Genomic DNA, 20035 nt, shown 5'->3' with positions numbered 1-20035 from the left:
GAAACACCTAAAATAGAGAGCCACTTACCACAGTCATGTAATGCAGCATCCGACCATCCACCCGCCCTTCATCAAACTGGGTCTTGTACTGAGGGAGGCCAATATCATCCAGCCATCCTAAAGAAGAAAAGCCAGTGTCATTACCATGCTACAAAATGCCTATTTCTTGATCAAGGAGAAAATTCGACAATATTTATTCTTCTTCACCCATAAGAGCCTCTTACTAGTGACCCAGTTGAAGTCCAGCTTTCCATAGTTGGTCTCTTCTTCAGATCCCAGGGCCTGCAGGGCCAGCTGGAGCTTCTTGCGATGCAGTGAATGCTTGATGCCAAGCTCCTGAACAATAAACAGAACCTTAGAATTCTACCCATCAGTGCTGGACCTACCAGCAAAGAATGCAGAATCCTCCACAATGAAGCTGTACTTCAAGAACAGCTCTGTATTAAGTTAAAATACTACCTCAGGCTAATAAACCCATTCTATGTTAAATTATAGTATGAACCTTGGGCCAATACAACATTGCTGAAGAAAAGGCCCAAGTCTACCACAATGGGCTGAGTAGAATGTTAGATATTGCCTAGGAATTTATTTTATTTGTAAAAAGGAAAATGTTGAATGTGTAATGGGGATTTTACTCCTATTTTGTATACAAATGTTTAATAATTACAACATAAAATACAGAATATTCTTTTGTGAAGTAAAATTGAGTTGCATATATTACATTGAAAAGATAAGTCAATGTAGTCTACAAAATGACTGAGACATATGAGCTCTATTCATGATATGAGGTCTATTCATTATATATAACAGCTATATAACTACATAAGCTAATACTTTTTCAAGAGTAGTAATACGGGTTCCACTCACACTGCTTTGTTTTAGAATAGTTAAGGACTCATACTCTGGCCGGGGATAGGGGTGGGTGCTGCTGGGGATTGGACCTTGGGTCTCACACATGCCTGACAAGCACTGTACCACTGAGTTAGATCCCCAACTACACCCACATTCCCTTCTTCATGTGCACAAACAAAACAGAAGCAGTTACCTTCTCCAGGTCTTGTTGAGAAGCCTGCAAAAGTGTCTGGCCAGATATAATCCAGTGCTTGCCAGAACTCAGGTAGGACCCCAAGCCTTGCTCTGCTAGCCAACTGCACACTTGCTCCTTGGTCCATTTGGCAAATGGCATATCCAGGTCACTGTGGGAAAATACACAATAACCCTAAGCCAGTCTTGACGCTTAACTGCCCATACTGAGCAACTGTGTGTACAATCCATATGGAATTTCCATGGTGATGCACATTTAACCAAGAAAAACCTAATTTTCTGTACAAGATTGGTAAATTACCTTCTAAAATCCCTGTTTTCAATTCAAAGGAAACTGCAAAAGGATCAATGGGAGCTACTAAGAACTCACTCTATAGAAAAACACCGAGATGAGCCATATAAGTCAGATTCAAACGATACTATTCAAAGAGCATACTCCCAAAGGAAACACTCGACTTGGCAGAAAGAAATTCAAGTCTAATATGAATTCACTCTGGCAGAATTATGGTTTCTCTCTGGCAGAGATCACCAAGAAGATAATATAATATACTCCTGCTAAGTACAGGAAGGGACTCTCCAAATAAAGTTTGTATTTTCTTTCACTTACACAGTTTTGTAGCTTGAAAGAAAAAATATAAGGGTGACATAGCTAAATTAAAAAAAAATTCATAGTGTGTGTGTGTGTGTGTGTGTGTGTGTGTGTGTGTGTGTGTGTGTGTATGAGAGAGAGAGAGCACGCACATGCACAGACCCCAGTGTGCACATGACAAAACATTTTTTTTTTTAATAGCACAAGGGAGTTCTTTATTGTGCTTGAGAACATATGGCAAGTGAGAACATCTGTTATCTGAAGGCCAAAGGGAACTTCTTGATGAAACCTGTGTCCAGGGCTCCACCTGTGTGGGAGCGTCTATTTCCAGCTGATTATTCTTTTAAAAGGCTCAGCATCAACACCTTGGTGCTTGCCAACCCCACCCTCTTACACTCAGGAGGTCAGTACAGTTGGCTCCAAACTGGTTCTGCCATCAACAAAGCACAAGGAAAGCTCTTGGAGTCCTAATGATGAAACATTGTGCAGCCTTTTCCCCCATCCAGTGTAATGAGGCATTTATTTTCTTATTTGGTAGAACAACGTATGGTCTTGATAAGCCCAGGAATTCTGATAGAATGTGTCTTTAAGTACTTTCAAAGACTGCACCAATGGCTAATGTTTATTGATCAGCTGTTATTTGACAGATACTTGACCCATATCAACTCAATCCTTACCCTTGGGGTAGGTGCAGAATGTGGAAGCCACAGATCAAGGTCATTTGGCTGGTGGCCAATGAGGCCAGAGAGCAAGTCTGAGAGGTTGGACTCTAGAACACAATTTTTATCGCCCCACCCCCACCCCACTCCCACCTCTTAGTTCTGAGGTTGGAACCCAGGACCCCAAGTATGCTGACAAGGTCTCTGCTACTAAGCCACCAGCCCAGCCCTTAGGCCCAGTCCTAACCACTAGGTTGCCCCATCTTTAGAAGACTATGCTTCCAGGGGCTCCCCACATTAAACATTAAGCCCAAGGACCACTGAAGTGTCCATGTTCCCGAAACCTCACATGCTCACACAGCCCTCACCAACACAGTTGTCATCAGCCACTGACGAACAGGACCACTCCTACCAGGCACAGCAGTAAGCCAGGACACCAGCAGTAGTGACCTCACAGGTGTTCTTACCTGTTGGACTGCCCTAAATCTCGAGACCAACCAAGCCTGGGGCCTGCAGTTGCCCTTGTCCCTCCTCTTTTGAATTCGGGTTCGGACATGTCATCTGGGTTGAACGTTGTCGACTGGCTTCTCCTGAGTCTGAAGACACAACACACACGGTCGTGTTAGACCTGAGGAGGCCTCTGCTTTGATGGTTAATCATAGTGGTTTTTTGTTGTTTGTTTTGTATGTCATTAGCCCAGGTATTTGAATTTAAACGTTAGCCAAGGCCCAATGAGTTAATGAATCCCAAATCAGTCTTCCTTCCATGAAGCCTTAGGATTCAGTGCCCATTGCCAGCCAATCCTCCCATTATCCCCTGCACTGAGCAACACAGGAGTCAGGTACTCCACCTGCCCTTCCTTCCACTTACTTCCCAAAGAGTCTCATGATGCCTCTGGACTTCTTTTTGGAATCTGGAGATGGCGGAGACATCTGGAAAGGACTGGTCCCCTGTGAACCTTTCGGCCGAGATGTGCCAGCCAAATCTAGGTGCTCAGCTATCTCCTTTTCTGTCTCAGCTATCCCAAGGATAGAATAAAGACCATGTGAATATAACTAAATATTAACCTTCTTGGTTTTAGCCCCTTAAGAACTATTCTTTGGGTCTATAAACCAGTGATTTACAAAGAGTGCCCTTAAGTATGAAAAATGCATGTAAGTGTATGTTCTCTACAGCCTACTCTCCTGCACAAAGTTAATCAGCTTACAGTCACCCCTTTGAGATTAAAAATGTGTGGCAGAGTCGGTGTGGCAGTACACACATGTAAATCCACCACCTGGAGGCTGACACAAGAGAACTGATTGTGAGATAAATGTGGGCTACAATGTGGGACTCTTTAAAATAGAATGTCTCAGAACTGTTACATTCCTGATGTAAGTTCGTGATGAGCTTATGCCTAACCTGGTGTTGGCCCAGCTAGCCTCTACAGTCTCCATGGTCACCACCCCCTTCCTGCCATCTTCTATCCTTCCTGCATTTTACACCAAGACTCTGCTTAGTTGCCTCTTCAGGCTTGCAGTGAGCTCCCCTGTTCTAAGTTCAGCTCTGAAGGCTGGCTTGATTTTCATAGACAGATGGCACCCAAACCTCTGAGCCCAACCTCACTCACCAGCCCCATACCCGCAGACTACGCAGAGTCCCAATTTAATGTGCCAAGGACACAGGGGATTTATCAAACCCTCTAGTTTCCCTGAAAGTCTTCTCTCAAATTTTATTTGCTACTGAATTCAAATTCTATGTCATTTTCTTCTTAACACTCCTTCTCCTTTGCCATTTAGATCACATCAGTTACAGAGGACGAGCAATCACCAATATGGTGGTGCACACCCATTAAATCCCAGCACTCAGGAGTCCAAGGCCAGACCAGGCTGTAGCTGAGAACCTGTCTCAAGGGGGCAATACTCCTAGCCTAATCACATATTGGCTGCTGAGAGAACAATGTGAGGTTTTCCTTGGATGTAAAATCAGTCTTTCTTGACTTGGCTTTGAAAGAGCCGCACCACACTTGCCACTGCAGACCCACACATGCATGATGTGAGCTCTACCAACTGTCCATTCCTGAAGGACAGCCACAAGCAAAGACAGGACTGCTGTGGTCCAAAATGTCAACTTCACATTTATAAAGGAAGATAACACTTGTTCAAACAAACGAGGAAAAGGTCTCAGAAGGGTTTGCAGAGGTTGCAGAAGTTGAATTTTCTGTGAAGCAGAGCTGTGACTACAGGTTACAATAAGCAGCACCGGCCTACAAGCATTGGCTACTGCCCTAGAGAGACCCAGGAGTAGCTGAATGTAGCTGTCCAGCTAGAAGAGTTTAGTCTGTAGAGCCAGCGCTCACTGCAAACACTTCAGGCTCCAAAGAGAATGACCTCACTCTGCAAGGACATGTGTGTCAACAACTGGGTATGTATACAACGTGACAGCCTCAGGGAAACCCAGGGGGCTCTATCCACTCTCACTCCACAGCCACAGTGGTATGGGTACCCTGAAAATGTTCCTAGCCCAACTCATTTTGAAAAGCATCATACTTCTTTTATTTATTTATTTATTTATTTATTTATTTATTTGGAGACTTTTTTCACACTATTTCCCACAGGGAGACAGAATGAACTTCTCTTAAAAGCACTCTGATGGAGACTCCTCAGATACCATGTGAAGTCACCTCTGTCATCACTAAATATCCCCAACACCAAAGTAATAAAATCTCCGGAATGTTCCTCCAAGAGCAGTAAGTCAGCTCCTGCCTGGCAGCACATGTTTTGGAGGGAGGCTGGGAAAATGAACACATGAAAGAGGAAGGAGAGTTGGTGGGTGATGGTTCAGTCATGGGTGCGGGGAGCTGGGATGTATGACACCGGTTCATTCCAGCCCTGCACCCTGCAGGCTGCTGGGCATTTCTAGGGCCTCTCAGAGCTACTTAAAAAGTATCAATAGCACTGGTTAAAACAGCATGTAGGCTCAGAAGCAAAGTCTCCATGGAGTCTGTTTTAGCCAAAGATGAAGGAATATTCTGGAACAGACTACATTTTCTGATTGCAGCCAGCTTGCTTGGTAGAGACCACAGAGGCCAAGAGTGGGGATTAGATGGCTTGGAATTCAGCACTGGTGAAAGCTGGCATGCAGGGGTACGGTACCTAAGGTGGGTGCACTGGCACTTCGTTTACGATCTTCAGGTATCCCAACAACGCACACAACACACGCAGCCCAAGGGAGAGAACACAGGGATGACAAAATGAAATAGATCAGACTCCTCCCTCCAAGGCAATGCCCATAGGAGGAATGCATGCATGCACTAAGACTATACAAACTGTACAGGATCATCCATGGGGACTCATTCATCCCACCACCACAGAGGGGAGACTGTCTACACAAAGTCACAGACTACCACAGGGGTAGGATGATTTCATTTTGCTATTTATATCACTGGACAGAATGGGGTAAGAGCTAACTTCACACTGAAAATTAAATCCATGGAAGCATTTTTGCTAACATCCCCCGCCCCCAAGGCATTCACCTTCCTTTCTGAGAAAGAGAATTGTATCCACAGATGAACAAAAGATGGGTGGAACCAAGCCTTCCCCTCCGTCCGGAAGGTCAGGACCGAGGTATCCTTGCCACACATACCAAGGTTTGGTGCACTTGCTGTCCTCTTGTTACTTTTGATTTTAAAAAAGCCTCGGCCAAAGGAGGACCTGGCTTTTCGAGTGCCAAAGGGGTTGTCATCCATGGAGGCATCATGTCCAGGAACCTTGGGAGGCAGGGTCCCAAAGGTGCGGCTGTCGTGTGGAGCTTTATCCTGAGGGGTGATGAGGAGGTAACTGAGTGTTAGGATGCATAATCCTTAGGACAGGAGGCTGGGCTCAACTCAATGCCACATCACTGGACAGACCACTGAAGGAACACACTAAGACCAACGTCAAGTGACACATTAAGAAAGCCTAAGCAATAAACAGCAACACAGTGAACACTTCTAACTCCATCTACAATCAATACATTTGTCACTTTAAATATTTAAGACAGCTTTAAAAAACAATTAAATTCCATCCGCCTCATTCCTTCAAGACATGCAGTGAAGACATCCATACCCAGGATGCAAGTATGACGCAGAGCTATAAATGGGTTTACATCCCTAAATCACCACTACAGCAATAGAAGCCTAGGGCAAGCCCACAAAGCAGCCAGTGCACATGCTTTCAAACACAATGAGGAGATCCTACTCAGTTATCTTACATTCTTCTCATTCCAACTTTGTGTCAGCCATTAAGCTCATAAAGAACATTTCTCAGTATCACTGAGAGAGGTTGCATTTCTTTTCTAACACCTGCTTTCTGCTTTTGTTTTACAGAGCTGCTGAAAGGTCAAAGGATGGCTGACTACACTAACTCAAAGTCTACATGCACAATACAGTCACTATCTGCAGATAACTAACACTTGTCTCTTAACACTGACAAATTCATCATTTACTGAACAAAGGGTTGAAAAGGACCTGAGTGACAGCTGTGTCCACTGACTGTTTTTGGCCAGTTCCATCTCTAAGGACTCAGGCACTCGGAGCCGACAGTCAGGACTGGAACTGGCCAGCTGGTGATCGAAAGGCTTTTTGCAGGACCTGGGGAAGGCAGCTGTGGTCACAAAGATGACCACAGCACATGGCTCTAACATCACAGGTTGGTTTTCTAATAACAGATGGAGGTGAACTTTTAAAAAATATTTATTTATTTACTTATGTGTATGTGTGCCTATGTGCATGTGTGAGGGTGCATGTGCCACAACACATGTGTGTAGAGGTCAGTGCATGACTTGTGGGAGTTATTCTCGCCTTCTACCTGAATACCCTGGGGGTTTAAGCTAAGCTATTGGGCTTGACGGCAAATGCCTTCACCCCTGGAAACATCTCAATGTCCCAAAATTAACTTTTTCTTTTTTTTTTTTACTGAAACGTTCGTTTTATGACTACCCAATACTTACACCCTAGTCAGGGGCAGCCTGGGAACTAGTCTGAGACCATAGCATAGTGGCCTGCACTTGCTCTATATGTAGGCTTTGCACGTCCATATGTAAATAATAATGTATGCATGTCAGGTACACATGTTCATGTGTGTATATGGAGGCTCAAGGTTGGGTGTCTTCTATTTCTCCTCACTGTATTTTTTGAGACAGTCTCTCACGGAACCTGGAGCCCACTGACTGACTAGACTGGCTGGCCAGTCCCAGGGACCCTCCGGCCCCGAGATCTCCCGGCAGCGTAGGACAGGCACCTTAGGTAGTTACTGGGATCTGAGCTCGGGTCCTCATGCTCACAGAGTCTTCACTTTACCACCGAGCTGTCTCTCCGCCCCCAGAATAACCCAAGTTTCACAGTCACTTGAAGCCCCTCCATTACCACATTCTCAAGCAATGCCCCACCCCTATTTCTTAGAAGTTCTGTTAAGTTTGTGGTTCTGGTTTGTTTTTTTTTAAAGTTTTCCGAGACAGGGTTTCTCTGTGTAGTTTTGGTGCCTGTTCTGGATCTTGCTCTGTAGACCAGGCTGGCCTCAAACTCACAGAGATCCACCTGCCTCTGCCTCCCAAGTGCTTGGAATATAAGTATGTGTCACCATGCCTAACTCAAAATTAACTTAAAAAAAGAAAGATTTATTTATGTATTTATGTTATGTATATAGGTGTTTTGTCTGCATGTACGTCTGCACACCAGAAGAGGGCACTGAAATCCACGGGACTACAATTATAGAGGGTTGTAAACAGCCATGTGGGTGTTGTGAACTGAACTCAGGTCCTCTGGAGAAGCAGTGCTCTTAACCACTGAGCCATCATCTCTCCAGCCCTCAAAACTAACCTTTTTGTTGTTGCTGTTGTTGTTTGTTTTTCCAGACATGGTTTCTCTGTGTAGCCCTGGCTGTCCTGGAACTCAAACTCAGAGGACCTTCTGCCTCTGCCTCTCTAGTGCTGAGATTAAAGGCTTACACCACCACCTCTTGACTAAAATGAACTTTTTAAAGTAAGTAACTCAGTGGCATTTAGCACTTCTCTGAATCATACCCACCCCATCTAGTTCAAAAACACTGCCACCGTCCTACAGCCAAAGCCCCTCGGCGCCTCCTCATTCCACTCTTTCCCCACAGCCACCTCTCTGCAGCCTTGTCTGCACACACTCACGCCGCACACTCCACCTCTCTGCAGCCTTCTCTATACACACTCACGCCGCACACTCCACCTCTGTGCAGCCTTCTCTGCACACACTCACACTGCACACTCCACCTCTCTGCAGCCTTCTCTATACACACTCACGCTGCACACTCCACCTCTCTGCAGCCTTCTCTGTAGACACACTCATACTGCACACTCACCTCTCTGCAGCCTTCTCTGCACACACTCACACTGCACAATTCTCTCTGCTGTCTTCTCTGCACACACTCACACTGCACACTCCACCTCTGTGCAGCCTTCTCTGCACACACTCACACTGCACACTCCACCTCTCTGCAGCCTTCTCTGCACACACTCACGCCGCACACTCCACCTCTCTGCAGCCTTCTCTATACACACTCACACTGCACACTCCACCTCTGTGCAGCCTTCTCTGCACACACTCACACTGCACACTCCACCTCTCTGCAGCCTTCTCTATACACACTCACGCTGCACACTCCACCTCTCTGCAGCCTTCTCTGTAGACACACTCATACTGCACACTCCACCTCTCTGCAGCCTTCTCTGCACACACTCACGCTGCACACTCCACCTCTCTGCAGCCTTCTCTGCACACACTCACACTGCACACTCCACCTCTCTGCAGCCTTCTCTACACACACTCACACTGCACACTCCACCTCTCTGCAGCCTTCTCTGCACACACTCACACTGCACACTCCACCTCTCTGCAGCCTTCTCTGTACACACTCACACTGCACACTCCACCTCTCTGCAGTCTTCTCTGTAGACACACTCACACTGCACACTCCACCTCTCTGCAGCCTTCTCTGTAGACACACTCATGCCACACACTTCCCTGAGACACAGGGGTGTGCACATGACCTTCCCAGCCGGCTTTCTGCACCTAGCATAATGCTTTGGAGGCTCTGACAGCCTTGGTCTCCTGGACTGGGGACATTTACTCAACTTACAAGTCATAAAATTCAAAAGATTTTTATACTTTGATTCAGATATAAAAATTACCTCTGAAGGCTTCTGGATAGACTCCTTTTCCTGTTCAAAAACAATGACATTTAAGGAAAGCTACTGTAAAATCCTAATATACATTCAGTTGTCATATATACTTCCACAAAATCTTACTTGTATTTACTTCCTACAATGTTTTATTTGTCTCAGCCTTTCATTTATGTACTTTCGGTCTTCTATATTCATTCTCAATATCTGTCATTAACTGTACTATGGTAGTAATTTCCCATCAGAGAAACCACAAGCTCATCCTAAAATGATTTTTTCCCCTGTGCAAATTAAAATAAAGATCCATCCCTCAGTCCTTTCTTCTCAGGGTAACAAGGAAAAGTGGGGAGGGAGGAAAAAAGAACAAAACTACCATGCCATCTGATGTTCCTTTCTTCAGGTTGCCCAGGCTGCTGGATTTTTGCAGACTCGAAGTTCTAACAACAGAGACAATGATAAATAGAATTAACAGTAAGTTGACTCTGGTGCCTGTGTCTAAGCAGATCATCTTAGAAGGAAACTAAAAACTGTCTGGGGGTTGAATCTTGGTAATAAAAGAAAATCTGGATCCAAGCAAACACTTAAGTGCTTAAGTAAATTGCAGCATTTAGTTCTTTTAAAAGCAGGGTGGTTAACTGTCTCGCCAATAACACAAACTGTCCCACACATGTCACAGAAGCTGGAAAACCACTTAAGACTGCCCTGGCAATGTCAGTGTTTTCCATGGACTAGTGGCGCTTACACTTTCACACTAGGAACTTCTTAGAAGCTTGTGCACTGTTAGACCTAATCCTTCTACTTGAAGAATGAAAGTCTACTTTTCTTTCAAAGAGGACTAACTTTTCTGAGTCTGGAAAAGCATAATAAGCCAGGTTTTGTGGGACATGCCTGCAATTCCAGTACTCAAGAGGCTAGGGCCGAAGGATTGCTGAATGTGTGACAACAGCCTGGGCTATCAAGACAGCCTGCCTCCAAAAATGAGAAAGAAAGAAGGAGGGGAGGAAAAAGTAAAGAGAGGAGGAGAAGGGGAGGGAGAAAGAAGGGAAGAAAAATGCACTAGAGTGGTGGCTCTTACCCTTCCCGACACTGGACCCTTTAGTACAGTTCCTCATGCTGTGGTGACCCCCAACCATAACATTATCTTCATTGTTACTTCATAACTGTAATTTTGCTACTGTCATGAATTGTAACGTAAATCTCTGTGTTTTCCCGACAGTCTTAGGTGACCCCCGTGAAAGAGTCACTCCACACACACCCCAAAGGGGTCACAACCCACAGGTTGAGAACCACTGCACTAGAGGAATCCTTGTTATTGCCCATAATAATTCATTTGCTAGCCTAGGAAGGCAGAAGGGTCTGTAAGTCACAGAGACGTTTTCTTTTACATAATTAGTGTTCAGTATACACAGCTGGAGATGGTATTACTCAAAATCTAAAAGCACAAATATGGGGCCAGTTTCAAAAAACGAGGGACTGGGGGTATACTTCAGTGCCAGAGTGTGCTTGGCACGGGAGAGGCCTGAGGCCTGATCCCTGGCAACATGAGATAAAAAAGGAAGACAAAGCAGAGAAGAGATTAAAGAAGGAGTGTGTTTACTCCAATCACTAGAACAACCAAGCAACCAAACTTTTAAAGGCCTTTCTGCTTTTATGTAAAGCCTATTCTGAAAATAGGCTTTCCAGGTTGTTTTGGGCTTTCCTAATCCGATCCAGACTGTAACTTGGATGAACATTCCCACTGGGCCAGTTTATTAAACTCTAAGTGCAGAGCAGCTCTGTCAGCTGTCACTTTCTCTGGGGTTCTTTTCTAGTGGAGTAAAAAATGTGAATCAGCACAAAATGAATGAAAAGTTCTGACCTTCAAATGAAAATTGATGAGGGAAGACTAAAGATCTGCAAATGCCAGGCATGAGATGCCGAGAAAGGAGTGTCTCTTTGTAACACCGGCCCTCCAGCCCAGCTGTCAGGACACACGCAGTCTTGTACGTATGAGTGTAACAGCCTTGATGGATCACTGCTAGTAATGGTTACGTGAGCATAACCGATTCCCGCTTTTTCAAGCCCTGATCATACTTCACACTCAACAACACACAACTTACGAGAGACCATCACACAGCGAGGCTTCAGCGGCAGCACCCAGGATTGCTTTTCCATCACTACAATATATATTTTTAAAAGGCATTTGTTAATGTCATGAATCAAACACCACACAGACACTCCTGGGCTTACAACGGTGAAAGAGCCCATCGGAGGCTCAAGTCATTGTCAAGTCAAAAGTGCCTTTTGTTTACTCTACCAAAACACAGCGTAGCCTGTCCTACTTTGGTCTACAGCAGCCCACTAGCCTATGGCTGAGCAAAATCTCTTTCTCTAACAAAGTCAACTTTAGAAGGGTGTGCGGACTATCTTGTACCTATCAAAAACTATAGCAAAAATGAAACACAGTAACACTGAAAGTCAAAAACGAAAATCACGAGTCAAGCCATCACAGGTGGGCCTGTCTGTGCATATTCTAAGTGAACAGAAATGGTTAAAAAATAGTGCAAAGAAAGCTATTTCTAATTTTTAAACATTTTCTTAGGTCTAATTCAAATTTAGGCAATTAGTTTGAGAATTTTCTGGCAAAATATCTATTTGCCAACTGAGAAATGACCATGTCCCTGTTGTGTGGACTCCACAGCCGCCCTTCACAGAGCCTCGTGACACCAACTGTAGCTATTCTGCCTGCCACCTCTGACAGTCACTGATGACCTAGAAAGCAAAACCCAAGTTCCTTAAAGGCCCCTCTAACATCATGCCCTCATTTCCCCAGGCTCCTCTCCATCACTTCCTGATTCATGCATGTTACTTTAATATTACAAAACTGATGATGGAAACGGTGTCTGTAAAAATGGGTTATGCTCTTATTTTGGGCTACTCTAATGCTCTGAACATTTATATCACAATGTTAGCCCATAAATAACATACTTCTCTTCAAATGAAGCCTCAGGCTTAGTAGGCAACTTGGACTTTTCGGAGGTTTCCACACCCATAGATGGTGGCGATAGGGAAGGGATTGAAGCTTGCAAGATGCTGGTGTGAAACTGTAAAAAATCATAAGTAAAAAGAAAAGAAAATCAATCAAACAAGCAAACACAAGCCACAAAGAGTAACAAAACATAACAGAATTAGTCTATCCAAATCTTACATGCCTGTGCTTAGAACTCTAGCCTTATATTTATGAAATCCTTTCAGAATACAAACGTTTACATAAATGAGGTTAATGGGAGGAAACACTGTGGAGAAAGGGGGCTTAGTTTGGTTCTAAGACAGCAAATATCCTGAATAAGAAAGTACCTTAAACCACAAAGAGTACCAAGTTCTGATCACGTTAAAAGCCCATGGAATGCCAGCGCAAGGCACTGACTGTTCTCTTCAGCACAAACACACTGTAAACAAAGTACTATTTTCATTTTTATTTCTACTAGTAGTCAAACACATAACATACATCATGTTGGTTAATTTTTCTTTTATGTGTGAACAAGCTAAGTCCAACTATTGTAACTGATGAAAAATGCATTAAAATCAGCTAGAATATGTTTCCAGTTAAAATGCTTGGTGTGATAATGGCAATGCTGTGGAAACAATGAAATGTGGACCCCATTTTCTCAAATATCTCTGGGTCTCAGGGCTGAAGTCCTCAGTAATGTGTGAGAACTGGAGAATGGAGTGTGGTTAGCATCAAGAGTTCACAGAGAAAACACTTAAAAATATAATCATGATATTTTCCCCACCCCTTTCCTACCAACCCCATGTACCTTCCTTTATTCTCTCTGCCCCCCACCCTCTCTCTCTCTCAAATCCATGACCTCTTTTTCTAACTCTCTTTTTGATCAAGCTCTTCTGTGTAGCCCAGGCTGGCCACGAGCTCAGTCTCCTATGAAATGACAAGTGTGCATCGGCACAGCCGCACCGGCTTGGCTGCTACCTCCTCAGTGCACCAGGCAAAGACACACAGTGGACACACATCTACACCGACTACTCAGCAACGTTTTCCTCTCAGCCACACACTCCACAAACAGGGAGCCATGCCTGCCCCTGAGCTCCTGGAATCCAAAGCCCAGTGGGGTAGGATGGACTTGGGTGTACTTCACCAGCAAAGCTCAGCCTCATGAAGAAGCAATGAACTCAGCTTTGTGAGTGCTGCCTGTTACTGAGTGATGGCACCATGAAAGCTCACAAAACATCACGCCATATTACTGCAAAATAGGGTTCTTTTTTATTTTTTATTTTCTTTTCTTTTCCTGGTTTGGTTTTGGTTTGAATCTTTATAATCAATGCTGGGTAATCTCTTTAGCACTTACCCGTTGTTTCCTGAAGTTCAACTATTTTCCTGGACTCCTAATTATGAGAAAAATACACTATCACACTGGCCTGTTTCCTTGATTTCTTTTTCAAACTTTAAGGTTTCAGTTCCAACTTTAACTTTTCCTCCTGGCTCTTCTTTAAAAATAGGGTTGAACTCTATCAATTCTCATCACACCATTTTTGTTCAGTTTGGAGCAATCATTTATGACAAACTAAACATCATTAAACTGTAATTCATGAGGGCTGGGGAGATGGCTCAATAGTTAAGAGCACGCTCTCCCAGGGAACCTGGGTTCAATTCCTAGCATGGTGGGTCCCAATGCCTGTTAACGCCAGTTCCAGGGGTCTGGTGCCCTCTTCTGACCACTTTAGGAACTGCATGCATGCAGTGTGCATACAGGTATTCAAGCAGAACACTCACACATAAATAGAAACAAACCTTTAGGACCAGGCGCATGTAGCAAATACTCTAGAATAATCTGGTCTATGCCACATACGCAAGCAATCTCTCTCTAAAAACAGCACACTTATTGACTATCAAAGGGTTTTTTTTGAAAGGCTGAGGCAGAAGGATCACTAGTTCTATGCTGACCTGGGCAACAAAGTGAGCCTGTCTCAAAATAAAACAAAGGGTTTTTTCCATCTCAATGTAACCACATTTAACAAGCAGGGAACTTCTCCCTGTATCTTATTTCACAACTAAAATCTTGATTGATGAACTGTTTCAATACTCTCTAACATTTAAGTGTCCAATGTTAGTTGTTTTCTCTTTGAATTAATTTTCATTCAATCTCATTTTTACTTTCTCAGGACTAGTGGTGTAGCTCAACGCAGAGCACTTGCTAAGCATGCACAAGACCTCAGGTTTGATGCCCAGAACTGCAAAGAGGGAAAAAGGGACTAGAAAAAGAGATTCCTCACTAAACACCATTTTTTCATTGTGGGATTATCAACAACAGATATGAGGGAAGGAAGGCAAGGGAGGAGAGATGGTGAAAGGAAGGAACTGTAGAACACAGTAAGACTGTAGCGTGGCCTGAGATGTTCCCAGTTCCTGGTCTCTCCAGACAGCAATTATACTAAAATTAAGGTGTGACGTGACCTCAGGGCAAAGGTCACCCTGCACTTGGGGAATCCTGGGACAGGTGCTGCCTGCTATCAGAATCTACAGAAAAGCAGCATGTCCAGCAGCCCTGACAGGCAGTAAGGAATGCTCAGACAAGCTCGTATCTAATGCAGTGGACTGGAGGACTCTGAGGAGATTCTGATTGTTAAAGTAATGCACCAAATCAGGCTCCACTGGAGAAGCACAGCAGAAAATAAAAAGTGGCTTTGGACTTCAGTGGCACTTTACAAGGCCGAGACAATACTGATTTGAAAATATTTAGGGGGGAAAGAGAGTGGACTTGGACAGAAGAATGATGACCTCAGGAGCTGGCCTCCAATGCAGAAGTGGCAACACCTGTCCAGCTGGGTTTGGAACTGTGATGGACCAGGGACTCACCACGCATGCTGGGTGTGTGGTGACAGATGCCTTGTTTTGTTAGGTCCCAACTCAGTAAGTTGTTTGAAATGACACTCTAGGAACTCCCTGAGAGACCTCCCCACACATCAACCTGACGGATGACAACTCCTGAGAAGGACATGTGGAGAAGGGAAGGCCTCGTTTTATATGGGAGAAGGAGTAAACTGGTTTACCCAGGTGAAATGGTGACTGTTTCCCAAAATGGTTACACCACATCTCATTCCATGTGCTCTGACACTGTGATGTCACTTGGACCTAAAGGTAAAGTCTACGTTCACTATGAATCTGGTTGAGCCGTGGCTGCAGCAAAGAAGCTCATGACTTCTGAGTTACAGGTGATGCAAATCTACCCAGTCTTCTCAGGATGCTCTCACCACAGACTGTGAGGCAGCCAGGGCAGAGCGAAGGTCCCAGCCAATAGGCTGCCTCCACAATAAGACATTGCAATGAGAAGCCTTCCTGCTACTCCTGGAGCTGAGCAGATAGACATGAGGTGTCCTGCCAACCTTTGCCCGCTCTGCAGACTCCTCAGAAAGATGACAATCCAGCCACAGTTTGGTGTGTAGTAGGTAATGAACAGTTGTTCCTGCCACCTTGATGAATGTAGATGAATTAAAGACTTTACTGTCTTCTAACTGCTTTCTCCAAGTCACAACAGAACTAGACTTGTTTATATACTCTACTTACCTCACCTGACTTACTCTGTACTTGGTCTTTAAAAAGACAGACTGTAATCTCGTACCTTAGGCTATCTGTCTCAAAGATGCTCAGAGTTTTGCTTTTGAGACTCGGGTCCTTCTAGGCTGCTCTTGAATTTCCATCCAAAGGATGCTCTGCCTCAGCCTCTCACATAGCTGAAACTACAGGTACATGCCAAGGTACCTGTCTTGTTTTTATTGAGTTTTACAAGAAATTTTTACTTTGCCCAGAGTATTTATTAAAAAGAGGGGGAAGCACACATTTAAAAAGGGAACGAGATTGGCAGTGTACAAAACGGCCAGAACAGACCAACAGATGCTGGAACTGGGAAAAGAACCCACATCACATGGCACCGGCAACGTACACAACAGGAAAGATGCAGCCCCTTCAATACAAACGAACTGTCAGAATATCGAAGGTACCTCTTCTGGAGCACTCGTGTTGAACGGGTCCCTGATGGGAGACCCCATTCCTGGTGTAGAAGAAGTACTTCTCTCCAGGTCACTAAAGCCCTGTGCATCCAACAAGGTGGAGATGGAGCTGGAGTGGAACAGGCCCTCATACTCACCATCCTGGCCTGGAAAAGACAAAGCAGTAAGTACCCACCAATGGTGTTAACAGAAGGAGTCAGGTTTGATACAGTATTGACAGAAAAGATGTTTAAAAAAACAACAAACAAACCTAAATTTATTCCAAGAACCCACTGAAATTTTGTTTTAAAATTTCCAGGCTTTATAAATAATAGTTTAGCCTGCTTTGGTGACTCATACCCTTAATCCTGGCACTCAGGAGGTGGGAGCAGAAGAATCTGAAATTCAAGATCATCCTTGGCTACATAACAAGGAAAAGGCCAGCCTGGGCTACATACATGAGACCCTATCTCAAAAAATTTTATGTATGTATGTATGTATGTATGTATGTATGTTTGTATCTACCGACCTACTTACCTATCTACTCTATTTAACTACCCATCTATCTACCTACATTCCTATCTATTCTAGCATGAACATCTAATTCTGGACAACAACAGAGTCACCATTTAAACACATTATTTCCCATCACTGCTGTGCTTTGGAAAATACACAAAAAGAAAAAGGATAAAAGAAAAAGAAAAATGGGCTGGGCAGTGGTGGCACATGCCTTTAATCCCAGCACTCGGGAGGCAGAGCCAGGTGGATCTTTCTGAGTTCGAGGCCAGCCTGGTCTACAGGCACCAAAACTACACAGAGAAACCCTGTCTCAAAAAAAAAAAAAAAAAAAAAAAAAAAAAGAAAGAAAGAAAAAGAAAAATGACACCTGATCCTTCAAAAGAATCCTTTAATGCCATTTTAAGCAGAAAGAGCCTAACAGAAAAAAGAAACCACATATCCATCAAAGCACTAAGTTTGAAAAATTTTAACATCAGTCAAGATGTAAAGGATTAACTGTAGAACACAATGGTAGACAGTCATTTTCTTAAAAATAGAGTGATATTAAAAACTCTAATCTCTAATGCCAAATGGCAAGCTGTATAGTTATCTAAAGATCTTAACAAGGCTGTAATTCCTCTTTTCTTCTTCTTCTTTTTTTTAAAAGAGACTGTTTTGCTATCTCATAGCCCAGGCTGACATCAAATTCAAGGTCATCTTGACTCAGCCTCTCAAATGCTTAGATTACAGGCATGCCCAACTACACTATAATTTTTTTTTAAGATTTATTTTGTTTTTATTTGAGTATGTGTGTCTGTATGCCCTGTGTGTACATATGTCCTCAGAGGCCAGAAGAGGGTGTGGGATGCCTTGGAACTGGAGTTACAGGTGGTTATGGGCTGCCAGAGTGGGTGCTAAGAGCCAAAATGCAGTCCTCTGCAAATGCTCTTAACCACTGAGCAATCTCTCCAGCCAACCATAGCTTTTAAATTGAATTTTACTATAATTGTACCCTCACTTACTAGATTTTAAATGTTGTTAGCGTTTTGTCAAGAGTAAGTAAATAACTATGTATTAGGGAGAAATCACTTTTTATGTAACTCTCACCATAGCAGGGCATGATTTTTATGACTTGTGAAACCTGTCCTGATTTCTAACTACTACATGGGGCTGGAAAGGTTCAGCCAGTCAAGTGGCTGCCATGTAAGCATGAGGACCCAAGTTCAGATCTCCAGTGCCCACATAAAAGTTAGGCATGGAGTGGAGAGGTGGCCTGGAGGTCAAGAACACATACTAATCATGAAGAAGACCTGGATTTGGTTTCCAGCTCCTAAGCTAAGCAGCTTACAACTGCCTGTAACCCCAGTAACCCCAGCTCCAGGGATCTGATGCCTTCTTCTGGCCTCCTCAGGCACTGGCACACATGTGGCATCCACCCATCCACCTACCCACCCACACACACAAAATAAAAATAAATCTTTAAAAGTCAGGCCTGGTGGTCTACAGCCTTAGAGGTAGGGAGGTAAATAGGCAATCCTTGGAGCTCACTGACCAGCCAACCTAGCCAGTCTGTGAACTCCAGTGTCACGAAGAAACCCTGACTCAGGGTGGGGCTAGTATATGGTTCAGTGGGAAATGGGACTTGCTGCTAAGACAGAGGGCCTGAGTTCTGGGCCTAGAATCCTCATGGTAGAAGGAGAAAACCTGCTCTCACAAGTTATCCTTGGTTTTCCTCACAGAAAGTGGACAGCTTTATTAGCTCTTATGAAAAAAAAAGTAATGGTATCCACTTCTATTGATTTGTTTGTTTATTTTGAAGGTTCTGGTTCAAAGCCGTTTTTTTCCTTTGATTCATGAATTCATCAGAATTAAAATTTCTGAGAGTTTAGCTTAGTGGTAGAACACTTACCTAGCATGTATGAGGCAGATTCCAAGCACTAATAAATAAATTAATTCTAAAAATAAAATTTCAAATTCTTGAGTATTTCACAACTATCTCTTGTGCTGGCTGGTTTTACTGTCAACTTGACTGGCTAGAATAGTTTGGAGGAGAAAATATCAACTGAGAAAATGCCCCCACCAGATTAGGTTGTGGGCAAGCCTGTGCAGCATTTTCTGACTAGTGATTAATTGGGGAGGGCCCAGCCCATTGTGAGTGATGCCACCTCTGGGCTGGTGGTCCTGAGGGTACATAAGTAGGCAGCTGAGCAAGTCATGAGGAGCAAGCCAGTAAGCAGCACTCCTCCATGGCCTCTGCTTTAGCTCCTGCCTCCAGGTTCCTGTCCTGTCTGAGTTCCTGCTCTGACTTCTCTTTGTAGTGGACTGTGATGAGGCAGTGTAAGCTGAAAGAAGGGCTTTCCTTCCCGAGCTGCTTTTGGTCATGGTATTCTGGCACAGCTAAAGAAACCCTAACTAAAATATCTCTCCAGAGACATGTTTTCAGTGCTTATCACCTTTAGGGTGACAACTACCTACATGTTCATAGAAAACAAGCGCTCTAACATTCTGTTTGTTTCTAATGACCCTCTCTCTGTCTTTCCATGTTTGACAATGGTCCTCTGCAGGTAAGGCAATAGAACTTCATGCTCAAAGAGGAACTCACATTCCTTGGCCTCGATTAATGGCACCATCACTTACCTGGTGACTTTAGCCACAAATGTCTACCTTTGCTGATTTATTTTCCTTTGCTTCATGCCTATCATCTAATTCAGCATATCATAACCTTAATATATCTGGTCAATTCAGATCCACTGGTCTCTGTAGGTAGTTACAATAATTGCAAGAGTCTTTTGATTGACTTCCCCTGCTCCTGATACTAGTGTTCCTCATAACACTTTTCTAGCAAAGGTCACGTTGCAAACTTGTTATTCAGCCCCTTGACCCAGGCTGGGGGTGTAGCTTAGTGGCAGAACATTTGCTTAGTATGTGCAAGGCCCTAGATCCAAGCCCTCGGACCACTAAAACAAAACAACCCTCACTGGATTCTCTGCACTTGTTTAAGAGCAGATGCCCAACCCAGCCCTGCTGAGATTCCTCTCATGTCATCATGCCACACCCTCCCCACCACGCAGAACTTTCAGACATACTGATCTTTCTT

The 20035-nt window shown here is 43.9% G+C and overlaps 1 protein-coding gene across 9 annotated transcripts in view; it reads right to left on the bottom strand.

Moving 5' to 3' along the window:
• The window catches only part of Ppfibp1 (PPFIA binding protein 1), a 152909-nt gene that overhangs the window by 10946 nt on the left and 121928 nt on the right, over positions 1–20035 (bottom strand). For 3 of the 9 annotated variants that reach the window (XM_052719320.1, XM_052719317.1, XM_052719322.1), the window contains 12 exons: positions 16453–16607; positions 12427–12542; positions 11559–11615; positions 9833–9896; positions 9469–9498; positions 5917–6088; positions 5427–5459; positions 3163–3310; positions 2760–2888; positions 1046–1196; positions 225–336; positions 29–117 (listed from right to left, as the gene is read on the bottom strand). In XM_052719320.1, the coding sequence (XP_052575280.1) occupies positions 29–117; positions 225–336; positions 1046–1196; positions 2760–2888; positions 3163–3310; positions 5427–5459; positions 5917–6088; positions 9469–9498; positions 9833–9896; positions 11559–11615; positions 12427–12542; positions 16453–16607 (1256 nt within the window). The remainder of the gene's footprint in view (positions 1–28; positions 118–224; positions 337–1045; positions 1197–2759; positions 2889–3162; positions 3311–5426; positions 5460–5916; positions 6089–9468; positions 9499–9832; positions 9897–11558; positions 11616–12426; positions 12543–16452; positions 16608–20035) is intronic. The other 6 variants (XM_052719319.1, XM_052719321.1, XM_052719324.1 and 3 more) reach the window with 3 other exon arrangements.

The sequence above is a fragment of the Peromyscus californicus genome, unplaced genomic scaffold (genome assembly GCF_007827085.1).
Source record: "Peromyscus californicus insignis strain IS unplaced genomic scaffold, ASM782708v3 Scaffold_6__1_contigs__length_162567912, whole genome shotgun sequence".
Lineage (NCBI taxonomy): Eukaryota > Metazoa > Chordata > Mammalia > Rodentia > Cricetidae > Peromyscus > Peromyscus californicus.
Note: the sequence above shows the minus strand (reverse complement) of the source record. Positions and strands in the feature narration are given on the sequence as shown.